Here is a 21,003-nt window from a genome sequence, read left to right on the forward strand (position 1 = left end):
CAAATGGCCGGGAGGGCTGCTTTGCTGTTGATCCAAAGTGAAGCAACTTTTTTGGGGGAGCGTAGGGGTGGTGGTGGGAGTTGGTTTGGGGCAAGAAGGGAGCCTGTGGGTGACGGCGGGGCTCTGTGCTTGCCCCTGCAGCCTCCACAAGGTGCTGGCGGACGACCCCGCCGCCGACGAGGGCGACCTCTACTCGGAGAACATCTCCCGAATCCTGGACAAGCTCCTGGACGGCTACGACAACCGGCTGCGACCCGGGTTCGGCGGCAGGGGCAGCCCAGGTCCTTACTTGTTTTGTGCACCTTCCCTCTTTCCCCACGGCGTTTGACCTCTCCCGTTGAGCCGCAGCCTGCGAGCCACAGTTGCCTGCAAGGCGGGCTACGACCCTACACGTCCCTTCAAGGGAGCCCCATCGGACACCGCGGCGTTTGGGTTGTGGGACTTGGATTTCCGAGTATGCGCCGCTGGGGTCGCGCTACAAGCGGGGAAAAAACCCGGCTTGCTCCTTACCTTAGGGCCGTTGTGGGGTGGGGGCGTCTTGGGGGGAGATTTCACTGAGGCAAGACCAACCCCGTCCACCTCCCTCCCAGGATCGCATCGCCAAGACACCCCTTCTAAGAAAGTCCTGTTTGGGCATCTGGGGAAGCCAAACAAACCCTATTTTTTGCTAACTACGTGCAAACAAGTTGTTTCCTCCCTTGGTGGAGGGGGAGGGGGAAGCACCCTAAGAATAAATGCCACCCATCTTACTGAACTCTCTCCTTCCTCCCCTCGACGGTGCGCACGCAAACTTTCGCCCCCTGGAACCGCTTCCCAGGAGCCGTGACGGAAGTCAAGACAGACATCTACGTGACCAGCTTTGGTCCTGTGTCAGATGTGGAAATGGTAAGACACCCCCCACCAGCAACTCACCCCCCCCCCCAGCTGTGAGAGGAGCCTTAGTGTCAAAGGAGATCGCCCCCCCCCCCTCCCTCTCTGCCTCTCAAGCCCTTCGGCTGCAAGGGAGCTTGCTCTGCCCCTGTTTTCTAGGATTCATTACGGTGGCATCTGAGTGGACTGTCATTAGAGCAGATTACTCGCTTTAATCTTCTTGACAATCTCTGCCTTGCAGGGACCCGGCCGTGCATTTCCCGTTGGGGCTGCACAGAGGTTTTGCACGACTGCGATGGGCCAGGCGGGGCAGTTTTAGCATGCATCTTTTTTTTTTCGAGGGGAGGAGAGCTGTGTGTGCGTGTGTTCAAGCACACTTGCAAATCAAATATTTAGATAATGCAAATGTCTGGGTTCACTCCCCCCACTGCTCTCTGGCCTTCCTGGGTGGAAAGCAGGGTTTGTTGGTTAAGAGGGCATCAGAGCTATAAGAAGATTGCGGCCGCTTGCACCACAATGCGGAGAATTATACACAGCAGAGCTCGGAGCAGGGGAAGTAAACTTCGCCAAATGCACGTCAGGCAGGGAGTGCTCCTTTTGCTCGGTGAAAGAGCAGATGGCAACAGGCACTCATTTATGGAACCTGGGGTGGGCTCATCAGTATGTTGTGTGCTTGCCCTTGATAGATGCTGTAAACTTCCTCCTAGTATTATTAGGATCCCTGACATTCTGGAGTCTGGCTATGCACACATGACATTTTATTCTAGAATCAATGGAGACCTTGTGCTTGCTTTTTGCATGTACAGTGGTACCTCAGTTTAAGAACAGCCCTGTTAATGAACGATTCGGATTATGAACTCCACAAAACCGAAAGTAGTGTCCCCGTTTGTGAACTTTACCTCGGTCTAAGAACGGAATCTGAATGGTGGAAGGGCACCGGTGGCAGGAGGCCTCATTAGGGAAAGCGCGCCTCGGTTTAAGAATGGTGTCGGTTTAAAAACAGACTTCCGGAACGGATTAAGTTCGTAAACCGAGATACCACTGTAGTCCACACACAGTCTAGATCTGCTGCATATTTTTTTTTGCCCCTGAGAAGCATTATTTGTTCCAAAAATGGAAGCTCGTTGCAGAGCGATTCTGCATTACCAACAGTGTATCCATTTGAAAACAGATATAGGTGGTTCCTGGCAATGGAACCTCACATACACACCTTCCCAATGGCATTGTGGGTGCGTGTATACCAAGATTGCAATCCCTACTTCCTTCTTCATTCACCCAGGGCATGTGCAGGGAGGAAAATACATGGAGAACTTAATCATTGATTTTCAAACATGTATTAAGTAGCCACACCCACCCTTGGATGGCAGGATCTAGGATCTAAATGGAAAGCAGCATGTTCAAGACAAGCAAGAACTATTCCAAATTGGGGGGGGGGGGGCGCTACATTTTTGTGCTACAAATACAGTAGTGTGTATGCATCTAGAATCTTCTTAGAATGTTCTTTATTATGTCTGAACAATCAATGATCCAAAGGCTGCAATCATGCTTGTGGTTCCCCCTGGCATCATTGAGACGTATTGTTGAGTATACAGTGGTACCTCGGGTTAAGTACTTAATTCGTTCCGGAGGTCCGTTCTTAACCTGAAACTGTTCTTAACCTGAAGCACCACTTTAGCTAATGGGGCCTCCTGCTGCCGCCGCACCACCACAGCACGATTTCTGTTCTCATCCTGAAGCAAAGTTCTTAACCTGAAGCACTATTTCTGGGTTAGTGGAGTCTGTAACCTGAAGCGTATGTAACCTGAGGTACCACTGTATAGGCGAAAGGCTGGTTGGTAAAATAAGGTGCTTCCAACCTCAATCCTGGGTTTTGTCTGTCCATTCTACCTACCAAGGATTTTTAAAAGTTCTTACAAAATGCATCGCAATGCGCTGAGAAGAGAAGTGAAATACGAGGTACAATCTCACAAATATGGGTGGCATAAATGATTGTTAAAAAATAAAAACAATATACCGTATAATGCCATAAAAGTTGGTGAGGCTTTTGATGAGCAGGGATATGTTATAGGGGAAAAACAGAAGTGAAGCTTTCTATAACCAGTTTATTTACTTAGAAGTGCAGTCTGATGTTCACAGGGAACATGGAGTGGTGTATTCAGTCCTAATGCTAAACTTGGTTAAGCGTCATGCGAACAACCTTTGGGCTTGGCTGCTCCTCTCACCTCTTCTGGTGTGGCTTTGAAGAGGATATCTGGAGCTATCACTTTTGCTTCCAGTTAATGGCAATTTAGCATAATTTCCAAACTTCAAACTGTGGTTACTGTTAATTATAGTTTAAAGAAATAAACCAGGATCAGAAACCATGGTTTAAAGTTGGCTTTCAGTAAACCATAGTTAAGACTAAACAGAGTTTGCCCAGGTTTGGACGTTAGACTAAACTGTAGCTGTACCACAGGAGAATGGAGTTGATGAGCCAAAGGCTTGTTCACGTTAGGTTAAATCATACTTGAGTGTTGTGTCTGAAATCAGCTAGTGAGTACGTCAGTGCCTGCTGGCAACTTGCTCTGGCATTCCTGAATTTGAATGAGAAGCAGCCAAAAACTAGGATTCTTATTTATGTGAACTGGGGTTTTGAAGGCAAAATCTTTATGATCCAACAGCCCTGGTGTTTCCAAGAGGACAAAAGTTAGGTTATAAGTTGCACAGTTACCAGAATAATAAAACACAGTGTTCTGTCCTGAAGGCTCCAATCTCCCTTCCAAGTTCTTCATTAAATTGGATTTCTATAGGTGTCTGGTGTGTTTGGGTTGGGGGTTGGATGGGGAAGCTTGGTGGGCTGGGTTAGACCCCCTTGTTAGAGATTTCCCACTACTCATCTACAGTGAACATGGAACTCTTGATCCTACAACTGCCAGCAGGGGGAAGGGACCTGGTTCAGGAAGTACTATCAGTGTGAAGAGAGGGGATAGAAGAAGGCAGGAACTGATGTTTGAATAGCACAGCAAGCAGAGGGGCACCATTTGTAGCAAATGCCTTGGGCCAGACAGTGTTGACTGTCTTGCTTATACTTCAAACCTCCTGAATCTCTTCCTCTTCTTATACATTAGTTCAAAAACAAATCTATAAAAATCCACTAAATCTCTTCCCACCCACTCCCTTGGCTCTCACTCCAGGAAAGCTTTTACCCAACCACAACCCAGTTAAATCCAAACCTCTGCTAAAAAATAAAAAGAAATGTCATCCTAAATCAATACCACATATCTGTTATAAGGCATTAGTTTCAGGAATTACATTCTGTTTTATGAATACATATCAAGATATCTATTTTTTGTGATAGCAAATTATCCATTATTCACTGATTAATTTGGGGCAATTTATCATGAAATAGGATATGTTTTCCTTTCATAGGCTAGCTCCTTTTTAAGGAATTACTTAAGGATAATAGGATTAAAGTGATTAAGTAGTGAATGGAGTGTGGTTAACATGTGCATGTAAGCCTTCCCACTAAGTAACCATATATTGTTACTAGAGAGGCTGGGTCCTGATCTTCAGCTCACTTGTTTTCTCAATAGGAATATACCATGGATGTTTTCTTTCGGCAAATGTGGATTGATGAGAGGTTGAAATTTGGTGGGCCCACTGAAATTCTGAGATTGAACAATTTAATGGTCAGTAAAATATGGACACCAGACACCTTTTTTAGAAATGGGAAGAAGTCAATTGCTCATAATATGACAACTCCAAACAAACTTTTCAGGATAATGCAGAACGGCACCATCCTCTATACCATGAGGTAAGTAGACACTCTAATGGCATGTACTTTTGTTCTGACATGTATTTCCACCCCCCCAATCTGCTGGTGATTTAACTCAGCTCAATTCTGCTCTCCTTTGTAGACTTACCATTAATGCTGACTGTCCTATGCGTCTGGTAAACTTCCCTATGGATGGACATGCTTGTCCCCTGAAGTTTGGGAGCTGTAAGTATGCAAATAGTTCCTATCTTTCAGTAGAAGCAAAGTCTTAGGCAACATAATATACTGCCTCTTGATATACTGTTTCTTGAAATAGGGTCTTTAGCACAATCTCTTATAATGCTAGTATGTTTCTTAAAAATGGGCCCTTAATGAAATAATTTGCAGCAGTAGGATCTTCTAGGCTAGGCAACCAGGTCGGCTGCTCAAAGCAATGCTTTCTTACAGAGTTCCTGGACTGTGCTTTGCTACCTCAGCTGAACATGGCCTTGGTAGTAACTTGTAATGATTGGTGCAGTGATAATAATAATAATAATAATAATAATAATAATAATAATAATAGGTAATAGTCATAAGTTTTCAGTGTCTGTGGTTGTAAGTCTGGGGTGCATCAGAATTGACACTGATCCCCACAGCCACTTTCCTTATTTATTCCTTTAAGAAGCATTTTATATTTAAGGGGCTGAGGAGAATGAAATGCTTATTCCAATCTTAAGTTACAACCAGGAGTGCAATTTTAATCATTGCTGTAAACCTTTTAGAGAAAATCACTTGGTAAAACTTGGCTATCCTCAAGAATGATACCTGCTTGGATCAGTAGGCTTTAAGATAAGGACTCATAGGCGTAGAACCTATGTTGTTGTTCAACTCCCATCAGCCCCAGCCAGCATGGCCAATGGTAAGGGAAAATGGAGTTGTAGTCCAGCAGCATCTGGGGAGTCAAAGATTTCACACCCTGTGCTAAATTGGTGCCAAGGGAGAAAATGGGCACACACTCAACCCTTTATTCTTTCCCAGCCAAACTATTTGCCTAGGAGTCTGCTGCACAAGGACGAGTTAACAGTGGAAGAGAAACTTGGCCATTGTGCACTGAACTTACCTATCAAAGCTTGTGTGAAGCCTTGTAATTGGAAGCTGGGGATGAAAGATGCCATGTTCAGATCTCAAGTTTAGAAAAGCTGTCTCATGGAATTTGATTTAGGATGTGAAAACAAGTTTGCCTTGAGTCTCGCTTCAGGGTGCTTTGCCCAAGTTGATGGAAAAATAAAGGATCTTTCCTGAATTTAATTCTTAGTTTCACATCTCCCTCTCCAGTTCTTTGGCAAGGGAAGTGATATTTGTCGCCTAGTCTAGTAGGAATATGGAAGTTCTCACCTGCTGGTGTGGAAGGAGGGAGAGTACCTAAAAACATGATGAATGAGGCTTCAAGATGCTCTGTGAAGGATACCATGGCTTCCTTTCTTTCAGCCACAGGTTAAAATGTACGGGCAACATTTTTGGGTTGGAGAGATGCTTCAGTGGTTTCTGCATAAACCTGGATATCATCACTATTGCTTAGTTATCATGCATGATAGGAATAGTTACAATTAATGATTTACTGAGGTGGATGTGTCTTGTTGGAATTGCAGTATAATACTTCCTGAAGTTTCATCTACTTTGAAAATTAGAACACAGGGATGGCATTAGCCTGCTGCAACAAAAACGACAGTGTCTTTTGGCACTTTATAGACTAATAGATTTATTATGGAGCAAGCTATTGTGGACTAGAACTCATCTTATCAAATGCATAAAATGTTGGTCTCAATTGGCAGACAGATGTCCATTCATCCACCACCCACCCTATAGAGAAAAATATATAAAACATAGGCTTGGATCAGTGCTTAGTTAGTTGCTAAGTTGGTCCCATTGAAATCAATGGGACTTAAGTCATGACTAACTTGTTGGATTGATTTCATTGGGATCTCTGTTCAACCAATTTCATTCAGAACTAACCCACTGGGGCCAGGTGGCCATGAAATGCAAGAGGTACAAATGGCGACAGTTCTGTGTAAAGAATAAATATATGGAAGATAAGCACAGTGACCATATACAACAAAAGTGAGGAGCAGGGGGAGTGAGATGGTTGATAGCTGTGCCCTTTTTGAGTCTTTTCTCCATCCACCAAGACCTAGGTTGTCCTTTCAGCCACTCTGGTATGGTTACTTAACGCCAAGTTGGTCTTTAAGAAAATATCTGTCACTCACAATTTGGTCATAGATGAGGGAGCTAAGCTGGTGTGTATTACCAAGACCTGGGTGGACTAGTTGGGTGGAATTGGCCTGGTGCAGTTTTATCTACCTGAGTACTTTGGTAAACAGCAGGGCAAGGAGGATGTCACTGTGGTCCATAAGGATTCTGTCTCACTCACCAGACCGTTCCACTCCTGTGTAGAATTCAAGGGATTGCATCTAGTGTGGGCCCGGGAGGCAAAATAGGGGTGCTGCTGGTGCCTCGCCCACCCCAACTCAGGACTTCACGGCTACCACTGCCGCCAAGGAGCATGCTGCAGTGCATGCTGTTGATTTGGTATTTGTGCCAAAACTTAAAGAGGATAGTCTGGAGCAGGGGGCTTGTAGTTTCTTTTTCTTTACAGTCTTACTTTGGTTGTCAAACGCCTTGGTACTCATACATTTTAGCTCCCGAATGCTGAAAATCTGGAAGTAAGTGTTCCGGTTTTCGAATGTTTTTCAGAACCTGAACATCTGACGTGGCTTCTGCTTGAGTGCAGGAAGCTCCTGCAGCCAATCAGAAGCCGCACCTTGGTTTTCGAACAGTTTCAGGAGTCGAATGGACTCCCGGAACAGATAAAGTTTGAGAACCAAGGTTCCACTGTATCTGTTTTCCACTTAACAACAGTCATGTCTAAATGGTGTACAGGAAAGTTAATCCACTGTCATGGTCAGACCATTCCTTGGTGAGGTTTGGTCTGATGGCATCAGTTTCCACTGCAGGGATTGGGGACACATGAAGATGGTCCACTCCCAGAGACTAATGGAATTTGATGGATTCCTGAATACTCTTAGGGATTTTGTGACAGAGGCGGTGATCTTATTGAGCCCTATTGTTGCTGTGGAACGGTGTGGTGAAGCAGGTAATCAATGTGACCGCTCCTACGCGCCCTCTCTAGTGGCACGGAGCCCCATCTTCTCCCTTATTTTCAAGGCGGCTTGGGGAAATGAAGCAATTTGGACAATGGCTGGAATGCAAGTAGAGCAAATCTCAGCAGGAAGATGACACAAAGTTTGCTAGAGCACACGATTTTTCCTACCACACGGTGGTGAAGGTGGCAAAGAAGGATCTCTGTTGCATCCTCAGATAGCCATGTGGCAGAGTTGTTCTGAGTGGTATGGGAATTTTTCTTTCTTTCAATTTTGTATTTGCAGTTGTAACAAAAGAAATAATAATAATAATAATAATAATAATAATAATAATAATAATAACAACAACAACAAAACAAAAACCCCTGCCAGCTGACGTTGAAATAAAAATACTCCACCATAGGGGAATTTTTAAAGATTGATTCCTGTTAATATGATTTTAGAACCCTTAGAAAGCTGCTGTGACAAGTTTCTGAGGTACCTTGAGAATAAAATTGATTGCCCATAGGCTGAAATGGACACCAACATTGAGACAGGTTCCCAATAAAATGGAGACTTGGCTGGTGGCTGGTTCCCAGGCCCAGAAACTGGGCAAGTTACCTGTTTTGCACAGAGCTGCACTTCCTCTGAAGGAACAGACACATATTCCGGGGGATGCTCTGAGAGCCATCACTGTCATTGGAGGCACAAGTGGTCTCTATGGAAAGAAACACATTTTGCTGGCATTGGCTGGTAAGGCAACTGTGGCTTTTCCTGGATAGTCTGGCCAGAATGATCCATGTGCTGGTAACCTCAAGACTGGATTAATGTAATATGTCAGGCTGCCTTTGAAGTTACTTTGGAACAGCCATGGCTAGGATTGCCACCATGAACATATTGCACCAGTCTTGAAAGAGCTCCATGGATGTTTTTCACATGCTGCTGAGCAAAGTTCAGGCTGCTTGCACTGACTGAAGACAGAGAGTCTTCATTCTATAGACCTGCCTATGAGTTAAGATCTATGAAGGAAACTCGCCAAACCATTTCTAGACTTCCCTCCCTTCCCATAAGTGGTTGGTGCTGATTCTGCTGAGTTTTTGGCATCAGCTGAATGCCTTTTTTGCGTTGCTATTTTACATTGCTGGTTGCGTGCTAATTTGGATATTTTCCTGCCTGTTGTTGTTTAAACGTGTACGTGATTTTAATGTCAATGTGATGGTAATGGGATTGCTCTGGTAATGAAGAGCGGGTAAGAGAAGTATTATAAATAAATAAAACCGTGATGGGGGAATAATAATGCTGTTGTGACTGGCTGCTGTGCTAATCTGGTGTGCGTTTAAATTTTATGCTGTGCCAGGAAGGGGAACCTTTTTCAGCCTGAGGACTACGTACTGCATTCTGGGCAAGCTGCCAACGGCTGTGAGGCCAGCGGCAGAAGTGGGCGGAACAATTAATGTAAATTTTACCTTTGTAGAATAGGCTAGTTTCTACACCCACTCACATACCATCATGCATCCCCCATCCAGGCAAACAAGAGGCAGTAACTGAGTTCATGGGCAGATTTCAGCCTGGCAAAAACACTCAGGGTGCAAAACAGGGTCAGTGAGGGGTGTGGCCTGGGCAGAGTGCCAGGAGCCAGACAGAGAGTCTTGGAGAGCTGCATTCAGTGGCAGAGCTTCATGCTCTGGCACCGGGGGCAGAGAGGAGGCGGGGGCATGGCTGGCGCACGTCTCAGGAGTGTGACGCACCACCTGCGGGGGCAGGGCGCCCAGTGCGGGTGGGGGAGCAGCCCTGATGGCACCCTGGGGATCGCGCTGCCAGGGGCGGTGCACTCCCCCCGCACTCCTCTTCCTCCGCCAGTGGCTGCATTGTGCCAGGGCCTGCATTGTACCCTTTGCGTTTCCCAGCTTTTAGGACCTTCTGTCCACAAGTGTGAAAGCTGCATGGAAACTAAAGAGTCGTGCTGGAAAAGCAGAAAACGTTTGCCTTGTTGGCTTTTCCTTCAGCAAATGAAATATGGGGGTGTCCATTTCCCCCTTAAATCTAGACTGTGAGATAAGCCTGGAGCAAATCCCTGAGTCTCTATAACCAGGAGAGTTTGAAATACCTCTCCTTGCATTTTCAATACTCAGACCCTCTAGCCCAAACAGGGAGTCTGCAGAAGCCAAAGTACAGTATTCTCTGGCCATTCTGAACTAGAGCATGTGATGGTTCAATAACAGCAACGGGAACAGTGCATAGAACACAGATCACACCACACTGTGTGCTTCAGCAGCAGCATCTACCAAAGAAGAGATTTGCTGCTTATTTTTGCACTAGGAGTTAAGTATAATTAGCACATGACAACCCCCCTCCTCTCTCTCTTTCTCTCTCCCTGCCTGACTCAGATGCTTATCCTAAAAGTGAGATTATTTACACCTGGAAAAAAGGACCATTGTATTCGGTGGAAATTCCACAAGAATCTTCCAGTCTTCTCCAGTATGATCTTATAGGGCAAACAGTCTCTAGTGAAACGATAAAATCCAATACAGGTAAGATCACATCTGCATGCAGAGTGCCAACATTAGAATATGACCACTGAGATTTTCAACATGGTACTTTTTACACGCTCACAGTGTGACTTGTCTATGTGTCCAATGGCACGCTTGCTCCAACTGCTAGTCCTTTGGAGAATAAATGATAATGAATCTATTGCTGGGAGTTCTGATTGCTCCTCCCAGTTCCAGGCCACATCTCTTTTCTGCTATGCAGAAGGCGGTTATAGGCTGAGGTGCAAAGGCAAGGAAGCGGGTGTGTTATGGGACAATGAATTCACACTTTGCCTCAAAACTTCCTAGGCAAAACTAGCTAAAATACCATTTTATTTGCAAGGTTTATATACAGCAGGAACACTTGGGAAATAAAAGATGTTGTCTTGGGTGTAAAATTCAGCTTCCTGTGCTCTCTTTCATTACCCCCCCCCAAAAAAAATTGTTTAGTCCATATGGTTGTGAAGTTATGCCTGGAAATTTGTGGACAATGTATGTTGAAATCTGAGAAGCCTAGCATTTCAAAGGGACGTGGACAAGGCCTCCCTAATATAAAGTAAAACCAGAATTCATTGAAAAATACGGGGGAAATGCAAAAGGGTAGAATATGTTTGCAAATGCAGCTTTTCCTGATAACAGAATTATTATTTTTTAATGATGAATACACACAGCCCTCCCTATGTGTTTATTTAAGACATTCCAAGATTCTCTAATACATGGACAAAGATAATGCTGATATACTTGTTTCCTAACAGGTGAATACGTAATAATGACTGTTTATTTCCACTTACAAAGGAAGATGGGCTACTTCATGATTCAGATATATACTCCCTGCATCATGACAGTCATCCTCTCTCAGGTGTCCTTCTGGATTAATAAGGAGTCTGTTCCAGCTAGGACAGTTTTTGGTATGCTGGTATTATCATCTCTGCCCGAAACCACTCTGCATCATTCCATTTATCCACCATTTTTCATTGCTTTGTGTGTTTCTCATAGGCGAGTATTCACTTCAGGTACTCTATTTTCATCTGCAAAGGAAAATAGGCTACTATCTCATTCAGACATACATCCCCTGCATTATGACTGTAATCCTGTCCCAAGTTGTGTTTTGGATCAACAAAGAAGCTGTCCCAGCAAGAACTGTGGCTGGTATTCATGCTTTCTTCTCATGACCTTCATTTGCTCGTTGCTTCGTTCGTTCAGGGTATTGTACTGCGATAGAGATTAGCATTGTTTTTAATTAAAGAATGTGACAGAGGAAAACTATGTGTTGAGGATTTACCTGGGGGTAAGTGCCACTGAATCTTCTGTGTAGTCATGGATCTAACTGAACTCTTGCTGGGGAGATGGTTTCTAATGAACTTCCATAGGATCTCATTGCAAGCCTGTAGCTCTGCGGCTCTAGGAATTGAGTGCCACTGAACGCTTCTCTGCTCCTGCCAGTGGAAATGAATAGTACTTGCTGTGGCTTCTAGCTCAGGCTGTAAATCTGTTTATTGGGTACATGGCAGTTACACAAAGAGAAGTTGGTGTGTGCAGAGCTTGGAAGCCTGAAAAAGGATACATACAGAGGCCTAACAGCTTCCTTGTCACCCTTATTTTGCAGGGATCACCACTGTCCTCACAATGACTACGTTGAGCATCAGCGCCCGCCACTCTTTGCCCAAGGTGTCTTATGCTACTGCCATGGATTGGTTCATTGCTGTGTGCTTTGCCTTTGTCTTCTCTGCACTTATCGAGTTTGCAGCTGTCAACTACTTTACCAATCTTCAGACTCAGAGAGCAATGAAGAAGGCAGCCAGGGCAGCCGCACTAGCAGCCGCGCTCTCAGCAGCTACCGTACCGGCGGAGGACGAGATAGTCTCGGTAATTGCTCACATTTCTGATAATAAGCGCCGTATAGGAAGAGACAGCCAAAGTAGTGAATGCCAAACAATTGAACAATATTAAAGTGATCTTAGTCTGGGAGAGATTGCATAATCAAATCGCATCATCAATGCAGGAGCTGAGTAAGTTGTTTCCCCAAACTTTTAAAAGTGAAAGCGCAGGGATTATTTTGTGTGTGTGTGTATTTATATATATGACTGTATTCCATATCCATTTTATCAGAATATTAATTTTCAGCCTATCCAGTTTGCACGGCAGGAAATATTGCCAGGCAAATTTCTCCAGCGCTTTCTGTGTCACTGGCATGGAAAGCAACGCAGTATACCCTTCAAGGGGATGTGCACACGCCATATATTCTTGGATCAGTTTGTAACTGGCATTCTTTAAGTGGGTCATTGCGGGAGGGGGAGAGAAAGGGGGGATTAGACTTTACAGAAACTTGGCATCTTCCCATACGCTTGGCTGTCTTGGATGTAGCCCAGCAAAAGTTATGGAATGGCTGGAATCTCGCAGTGCCCAACTCACACGAGATATTAAAGGGCTTTACTTCATAGAAGGAAAAGCTGCTGCGCTGGTAATTTCAAACATCTTGTGTTTCCATCATGATAGAAATGCAATTTAAGAACTGCTTGGCAGATGCAGCAGTGAGAGAGACCCTTCTGGGCAAAGTCCCACTCCTCTCTTTGATTCCTCAATGCCCTCATGGTTCAGAGATTCCCTAGATGGCCCCAATATACTTCTTAACTTTCTTTCCTGTCTCCTCACTGGGATTCCTACCTTTTTTTTGCCCACCCCTGCTCATTTGCATCTGCAACCCAGCACAGAGAAATTAAGCAGGTGAAGCTTTCCCCATCACTTCTTTCTGTGTCAAGGAAAATTTAGCTCCTGAACCTCTATGCAGAGTCACAGGGACAGAGCCATCTCCTCTGCCCTGTTTCCTCCACACGGATCTGGTACAGGAAGAAGAGTGAGGAAGCCTGCAGTCAACTTCACTGAACAGGGAGCCCGCAGTGTAGGGATGGTGAACTTAGCCTAGAACTGATGGGACCCTGAGTTGAAAAATACCTGGAGGGCCACAGGTTCCCAGCCCTACAGTGGTGGCCTGAGAAATTATTGCCACACAGATGGAAAGGACAATAGCACAATGGTAAAATATATGCTAGCTATGCAGAAAGTCATTTGTTTAATCTCTGGCATCTTTCAATAGGGCTGGGAAAGTCCTACAGACAACAATGAGCTAGATCAGGGATATGGGAACAGCTCATTCATTCATTTCTTATTTATTCCATTTGTTTACCACTCTTCACAACACTGAGTGCAGGTAGTCCTTCCAAATGGCCCATGAGGTCATTTCTTGCAAGCCAAACCCACCTATCATTGAGGTGACACCATCTGATGTTACCTGTAAACAGGGGAGGAGCAAGGTGGGGGTGGTGAGGGCAGACCGCCCCGGTTGTCATCAGAGGAGGCATGCAGGAGGCAGGCGGGCAAACAAACAAGCAGCGGGTGGAGGGAAGGAGAGAAGCAGAAGCTCCCTCAACTCAGGACCCAACCCTGTACCCCCCCCAAAAAAGCTCAACAACTTTGGCCAACCCTCCCCTAAAAAAAGCTGAACAACTCCTGGCAATGACAATGGGTAGATCACAGCTAGTCTTTTTATACTGTGAGTAGATCGCAGTGTAAAAGGGACGCGGGTGGCGCTGTGGGTTAAACCACAGAGCCTAGGACTTGCTGATCAGAAGGTTGGCGGTTCGAATCCCCGCGCCGGGGTGAGCTCCCATTGCTCGGTCCCTGCTCCTGCCAACCTAGCAGTTCGAAAGCACGTCAAAGTGCAAGTAGATAAATAAGTACCGCTCCGGCGGGAAAGTAAATGGCGTTTCCGTGTGTTGCTCTGGTTTACCAGAAGCAGCTTAGTCATGCTGGCCACATGACCCGGAACCTGTATGCCTGCTCCCTTGGCCAATAAAGCGAGATGAGTGCCGCAACCTCAGAATCGGCCACGACTGGACCTAATGGTCAGGGGTCCCTTTACCTTTATCTTTAGATCACAGTCTCTTGGGAGTCCAACTAGACTTCAATGTGGGGTGGGGGGTGACAAGAAATTTTCTGCACCTGGTACCACCTGACCTTGCTATGCCACTGCCTGTCAATCATTCCTGCTGATGCAAGTGCTTTCTGTGTCACGGCACATTTCCATGCCTTACTGCAGCATCTTCAGTTGATTGTGGCTTCAGTTGTCACTTGTGTCAGTGGCCTGGCTTAGTATGGCTGCTTTCTGTGTTGATACTAGATAGGGCCCCAGGAAGCTGGAAGATGGCATACATAACCTGTTACGGGTTCCCCCCTTATTTATTTCCTTGGGTAACTTCCTTTAAAGTGGGTTGCTGTGGTGAAGTAAACATAAGGGCTGTTTTACCACATACTGAACTCCATATCGGTTTATGATGCTATTCTATGCTATGATTGGTATATTTTTCCTGGAAGCATTTCCGGACCTTTAAACAATTTTATGTTGGATGGGCAGATGCTTAATGGATACACTTTTCCACACTGCTACTGTTCCACGCCCTGAAAAACATCTGTTGAATTTTATGCAGGTGCCTAAGGTACAGGAGCTCTACCAGGAAAGGGAGAAATGCTCTTTAATAAACTTGTACCTCCTGTTCCATTAACGCCTGCATGACAGGCAAGCAACTGAGGAGCTGAAGTTTTCCCTGTCATTAAAGGTTCTGTTGTTGAACATTTACTAGTTGTACAGCTGTTCAAAGTTCAGGAACCCTGAAAGAAAAAAAAGTCTTCAATGCTTTGACCACATTATGGAGTTGACAGCATAATTCAATTATATTGAATTGATAATAGCCAGATGCATACGGACAGGTTAAGTGAAGGATGGGGAAAACCCTCCACTCCTTCAGATATTAAAAAGGTAAAGGGACCCCTGATCATTAGGTCCAGTCGTGACCGACGCTGGAGTTGTGGCACTCATCTCGCTTTATTGGCTGAGGGAGCCGGTGTACAGCTTCCGGTTCATGTGGCCAGCATGACTAAGCCACTTCTGGCGAACCAGAGCAGCGCATGGAAATGCCGTTTACCTTCCCACCGGAGCGGTACCTATTTATCTACTTGCACTTTGACATGCTTTCGAACTGCTAGGTTGGCAGGAGCAGGGACTGAGCAACGGGAGCTTACCCCGGCGCGGGGATTCGAACCGCCAACCTTCTGATCAGCAAGTCCTAGGCTCTGTGGTTTAACCTACAGCACCACCCGCACCCTCCTTCAGATATTAGAACACCCCAAAATAAGGTGCTGCTCTTTGGATAACACAGGCTTGGGTGTTTTAAGAGCTACTGCTAGTGGGTTGGAGCGTGACTACAGAAATGAATTCCGTCCAAGAGGAGTCATTATACTTGGAATGGGATAGTGCTGAGGATATATATTCTACTCCCTACCCCAGTTGCTTTCCCTCTTCATTTCTACTCCTGCTGGTAGTCCTGCATGCCAGTTATTCACTGTATAGGCTGCTGAAGTGTAGGAGGTCAGCCATGTGTTTGATGATCAAGCTGTGTAGGTTTTACTAACGCTGATATTATTGTTTAGTCATATCTGCTTGCTGTGGAGAAGGGAGGTGGGTTTAGATTGCACCTTGTGTTCATCTCTTTTATGGACAAAACATTATTTGTCTTTACGGATGCAGAAAACCAGAAGCAGGGGACATTTCCTCCACCACTCACTGCATCACAATGTTGAGGTCGGAAGGAAAGCTTTACCTGAGTCTCTGCTTGTCAAGGGGGGACACGTGGGTTAAACCACAGAGCCTAGGGCTTGCCGATCAGAAGGTCGGTGGTTCGAATTCCCATGACGGGGTGAGCTCCTGTTGCTTGGTCCCTGCTCCTGCCAACCTAGTAGTTTGAAAGCACGTCAAAGTGCAAGTAGATAAATAGGTACCGCTCCAGCGGGAAGGTAAAAGGTGTTTCCGTGCGCTGCTCTGGTTCGCCAGAAGCGGCTTAGTCATGCTGGCCACATGACCTGGAAGCTGTATGCCGGCTCCCTTGGCCAGTAAAGTGAGATGAGTGCCGCAACCCCAGAGTCAGTCATGACTGGACCAAATGGTCAGAGGTCCCTTTACCTTTTACTGCTTGTTAAATGGCAATTTTTAAAGAACACAAAAAACAAAGGAAGCCGAACTCTGGTCAGCGTACCACACTCAGGGGCCAGGTTTTTTCACTGATTTCTGCAATCAGCACATTCCAATGATAAGGCTTTTCCCTGGACTGTGACTTTCCTGCATGTTTGAATGCTTCCCCACCAAAATCTCCCTCACCTGCATTTGGAAAAATGTTAGTAAAAAAGTTAGGCTAAATATTGCTCCCTGGCATGCTGTTTTTCTATGCACGTGTTTTGGAGTTGGTTGCAAGGTGGGGAATATAATGCATGCTTGTGTGTTATTTTCACTGTTGTGGATCCTAGCATGTGCTTTTTTGTATATATTACTTGTCTGAAGAACTGCATTGCTAAAGTGCAGATTTTGAAAGATGGTTGTGTTTTGGTTTGTGAACTTTCTAGATTCTCCTTTAAATGCAAACTGAATCAAATCTCTCCCCCATCCCTACGTGTGATATAACAATGTTGGATTTAGGATGGGATCAAGAGGGACAGAAACCCTACTCAGACATTTGTTCCTCTTCATATAGATATGGAAGTGGGGATGAGCACCTTTACTCCACCTGTTCCATTGCATTTCCGTTCACCCTCCATGAGTTGGAGGGTGATGCTCCATAGCAGGCAGCTTGCTCAACTCCTGCAGACTCCCTGATACACAGTGCTGATGGCCAACCTCCGACTGTGAATGGCTGGGAATGTGCCAAAGAGGACAGGGCATGAGTGCTCATCCCTGGTCTTCCTCTGTGCGATCAACATTGCATATACAGTCGTACCTTGGATCCCGAATGCCTTGCGAGTCGAACGTTTTGGCTCCCGAACGCCGCAAACCCAGAAGTGAATGTTCCAGTCTGTGAATGTTCTGTGGAACCAGAACGTCCAATGCAACTTCCACAGCTTCCAATTGGCTGCAGGAGCTTCCTGCAGCCAATCAGAAGCTGGGCCTTGGTTTCCGAACATCTTGGAAGTCAAATGGATTTCCAGAACGGATTCCGTTCAACTTCCTAGGTACCATTGTAGTAACAACTGACTGGAGAGGATAGGGAGATAGCAGGATGCCATAGTTTCTTGAAGGGCTATTATTGCCATTAAAGGTAATGGTAAAGGGACCCCTGACCATTAGGTCCAGTCGTGACCGTCTCTGGGGTTGCGGCGCTCATCTCACTTTATTGGCCGAGGGAGCCGGTGTACAGCTTCCGGGTCGTGCGGCCAGCATGACTAAGCTGCTTCTGGCAAACCAGAGCAGCGCACGGAAACGCCGTTTACCTTCCCGCCGGTGTGGTACCTATTTATCTACTTGCACTTTGACGTGCTTTCAAACTGCTAGGTTGGCAGGAGCAGGGACTGAGCAACGGGAGCTCACCCCATCGCGGGGATTCGAACCGCCGACCTTCTTATCGGCAAGTCCTAGGCTCTGTGGTTTAACCCACAGCGCCGCCCGAGTCCCTTCATTATTGCCATTAGGAGTGCTCAAACAAAAGGGAGAGCTGGCATTTTGCTTATAAATATGCCTATGTATTTTAAACACACACACACACACTTTAAATTAGTGTGATTGGAAAGATTGCCTTTTGGTGACAACATAACCCCTCTCCCCAAGTTCAAGATCAGCTCGAGAAGCAGGGATAAAGCCTGCCTGCCATCCTGCTGAAGCTGGTTCCAGCTCTGTTGCCAGCTGACGATAGCTGGCAGTGCCTGTAGTTGACAGGGCCTGTACGCCTAAGGCAGCACCTTAATGTTTGCATTTTTCATTGCAATGCCTTATAGACACTTGTAAGAATAAGCGCACATAATAGGCTTGCCAACGCTCAGAAAATGCTATATAGCTTTTAAAAAATGTCATGACATTTGAGAAGGGCTCAGTAGAAATGACTGAAATATCATTTGATTTATCGGTATCACATTGCCTATTAGGTACACAGCGTAAGAGCAAAATAAGGTTTACAAAAGCAACATGAACCAATGCCAGACAACAGGAGTGGATGGCCCTTTTAATGACTAGGGCTGGATCCTGTGCACATTTATCTGGGAGTGAGATGTGCTGGACTCTGTTTCTGAATTTGTAGGCACACAAATGGAGTGCAACTTAACAGTACTAGCATTATTTGAGTGCCACTTTTCAGAACCGAAGCTCTCCATGAAATGGAGAGTTGAATGGAGTATCCTGGATAAGGGGATGGCTGGCTGGCTAGAACACATAAGCAGGAACATTTCAAATTGGAACATTTTTATGTGGTATTATGTAGTTTTATGTAGAAAAACAATGACCAACATGCATGCAGAAGGGTACTGGAGTCTCCATGTGTGATGGTGGTGACTGGCAAAATATTTGCTTGGGCCCCCAACCAAATCTTCTAAAAGGGTATCAAGTAATATCAACTCCTTTGATGCATAATGCTGTAAGTCAAGTACAGCAAGGTCTATTTATGGGGGTTATTTTAATTTTGTATCCCACTTTTGAAGCTCAGGTAGCTTTCATGGTGGCTCTCCTGTTATCCAGAAGCACCACTGTCACAACCCCAACAAGAGAACGTTTGGGAATTCAGAATATATTCACTTTCTATGGACTAAACGTTTTGGCATCAAGAACAGTGAATTACAAAAGGAGAGGTGGAACTATATATATATATATATGTGTGTGTATATATATGTATATATATATATGTATATATATATCCCTGTTTGCGGGGATTTTTTAAAAACAAAAATGAACAAACAAATGTTTTCTATTTCATTCTTGCACAATAGATATTTCTGCTTATAATCCGATTTCGATCTGAGCTATGTGTTATTATAGTTGTAGGAGACTATATTAAAATAGAGCAACTGTGAAAGTAAAGAACATTGAAGGAATATCTCAGTTCCTCTTAGAATTGCAGCACACAGTTCACAGTAATACTGGTAGCAGACAATATACTACATTTAAATTGCTGGATTTGTCCTATATTTACATTCTGTATTTACATTCTCTGTATATATACACATAACAACTCATTAAAAACAAGTAAAACAAGGAACCCAACCCAGCAAGTGATGCATCAGGTTGACTAGTGTCTGTGCAAATCTTGATCTGTTGCTTCCATGAGACTGCAGTGACATCGGGAGATAATGCATCTTTAAATGGCGCATGGAAAAGCTTTTTACCTGCCAGGATTGTATATATCTCCTGCTGCTAGTGCTACTGACATTAATAGCATCAAGAGACCAAATTGCAGAAGTTTCTTTCCCAAATATAGAAGCAGATAATGGGTAAGAGGGAGAGAGAAAAATGAATGTAGGCTGTCCTTTAATTAATTTAGACTGGAGATTTGAATAGAATTCTGGAACAGGCCTGGATAAAAGAAGAAGAAGATCAACACGTGTTTTATAAATTAGCAGTGCTGTGGGATATTAATGTTGCAATAATAACAATAATATCATTTAAGTGATTGTCTCTCATATTATTAGTCAGTCTTTTATTGCTGGCATGGTTTATTGTTGGGATGACTCTTGATGGAGAGACTTTCCATGGGATAGGACCCACCTATAGAGAGGCTTTCTCTTTTACCAGTTGTAATCTCCAAGTGTGGCTGTCACAATGTGGGAAGTGCTGCTCAGATATTTGGTAAAGGGAGATTCTCTCCTTTTAACCCTCTCTAAGAGCTGGTGCTCAGGGCATTCAATGCACCTGTTTGCCAACAGACTGAGTGCACACAAGGAGGCCACACTTTTTCATGCAACACACAATTAAATTATATCTTCAACATAAATCAAGATATAAACTCAGTTCTTCTAAGATACTGTGATTGCCACTAATAGTATGAGACCTGAGACCATTGTGGAGGAATAATCTATCAATGATTATTAGCTACACGACATTAAAAATAGGATTCCTGTATATCTCTGATTACTAAATACTGGAGACCAAGAAGGATATTACCCACCATCCATTGTTTGTGAACTTCCAGACTGCTTGATTAGATTGTGTTCTTGTAATGATATCAATTTCACAGAACTCATGCTGTTTAATGGTAATATTTGTCACCTGCAGCAATTTCCGTTTAACTGAATATGGGTAATATCAGCTTTAGCTATCCATGTACGTGCAGTTGTAACAATTGCTGAAGCACAAAGACCTGTGGTCCTATCGCCCTGGAGGCTCCAGGGCTATCATCGCACATTGTCCAATGTCAGTGCCATCTTGTGACATTATACTGCCTGAGGAGGTGCAGCAAATGGCAGCCTCCAAATCGGCCAAAATGCATAGTTACCCAGGCTAGCCAGTCCCTTATTTTCTGTTTCTATTTATTAAATTTGTTTGTCACTTTTCACAAGCAGGACTGCTCCAAAGCAACTTACAGCATAAAATGCGTTACAGATGTATAAAACAGGAGTAAAACACAATACCTAAATGATATTAAAAGAACAAATCCTATTCACCTGACTAAAAGATGAACACTAAAAAGGTCAGAAAACAACTCACTACCCTCCCAACCAACCTCCAAAGGTGGGAGAATGGAGATAGACTTCAAGGCCTGAGAGCTGGAAGCTCCATTTCATATTATGCCATCACACTAGGAATTCTATTTTTAAATCTGTGAAGCTGATCTGATCAGTCACATGAACCAAAGGAGAGGATTTGCTGTTACGAAGAGAGATTTAGTGAAATATAGGAAGCTTCTTAGGACGCGGGTGGCGCTGTGGGTAAAAC

At 44.7% G+C, this 21,003-nt stretch overlaps 1 protein-coding gene across 1 annotated transcript in view; it reads left to right on the forward strand.

The window, feature by feature from the left end:
• Positions 1-21,003, forward strand: part of GABRA6 (gamma-aminobutyric acid type A receptor subunit alpha6) — a 31,549-nt gene that overhangs the window by 224 nt on the left and 10,322 nt on the right. Inside the window, exons 2-8 of the mRNA XM_080995268.1 lie at positions 142-281; positions 818-885; positions 4,443-4,663; positions 4,767-4,849; positions 10,128-10,271; positions 11,024-11,176; positions 11,875-12,134. Coding sequence (XP_080851394.1) covers positions 142-281; positions 818-885; positions 4,443-4,663; positions 4,767-4,849; positions 10,128-10,271; positions 11,024-11,176; positions 11,875-12,134 — 1,069 coding nt within the window. The remainder of the gene's footprint in view (positions 1-141; positions 282-817; positions 886-4,442; positions 4,664-4,766; positions 4,850-10,127; positions 10,272-11,023; positions 11,177-11,874; positions 12,135-21,003) is intronic.

Source organism: Podarcis pityusensis, assembly GCF_964106645.2.
Source record: "Podarcis pityusensis genome assembly, chromosome: 2".
NCBI classification, from domain to species: Eukaryota; Metazoa; Chordata; class Lepidosauria; order Squamata; family Lacertidae; genus Podarcis; species Podarcis pityusensis.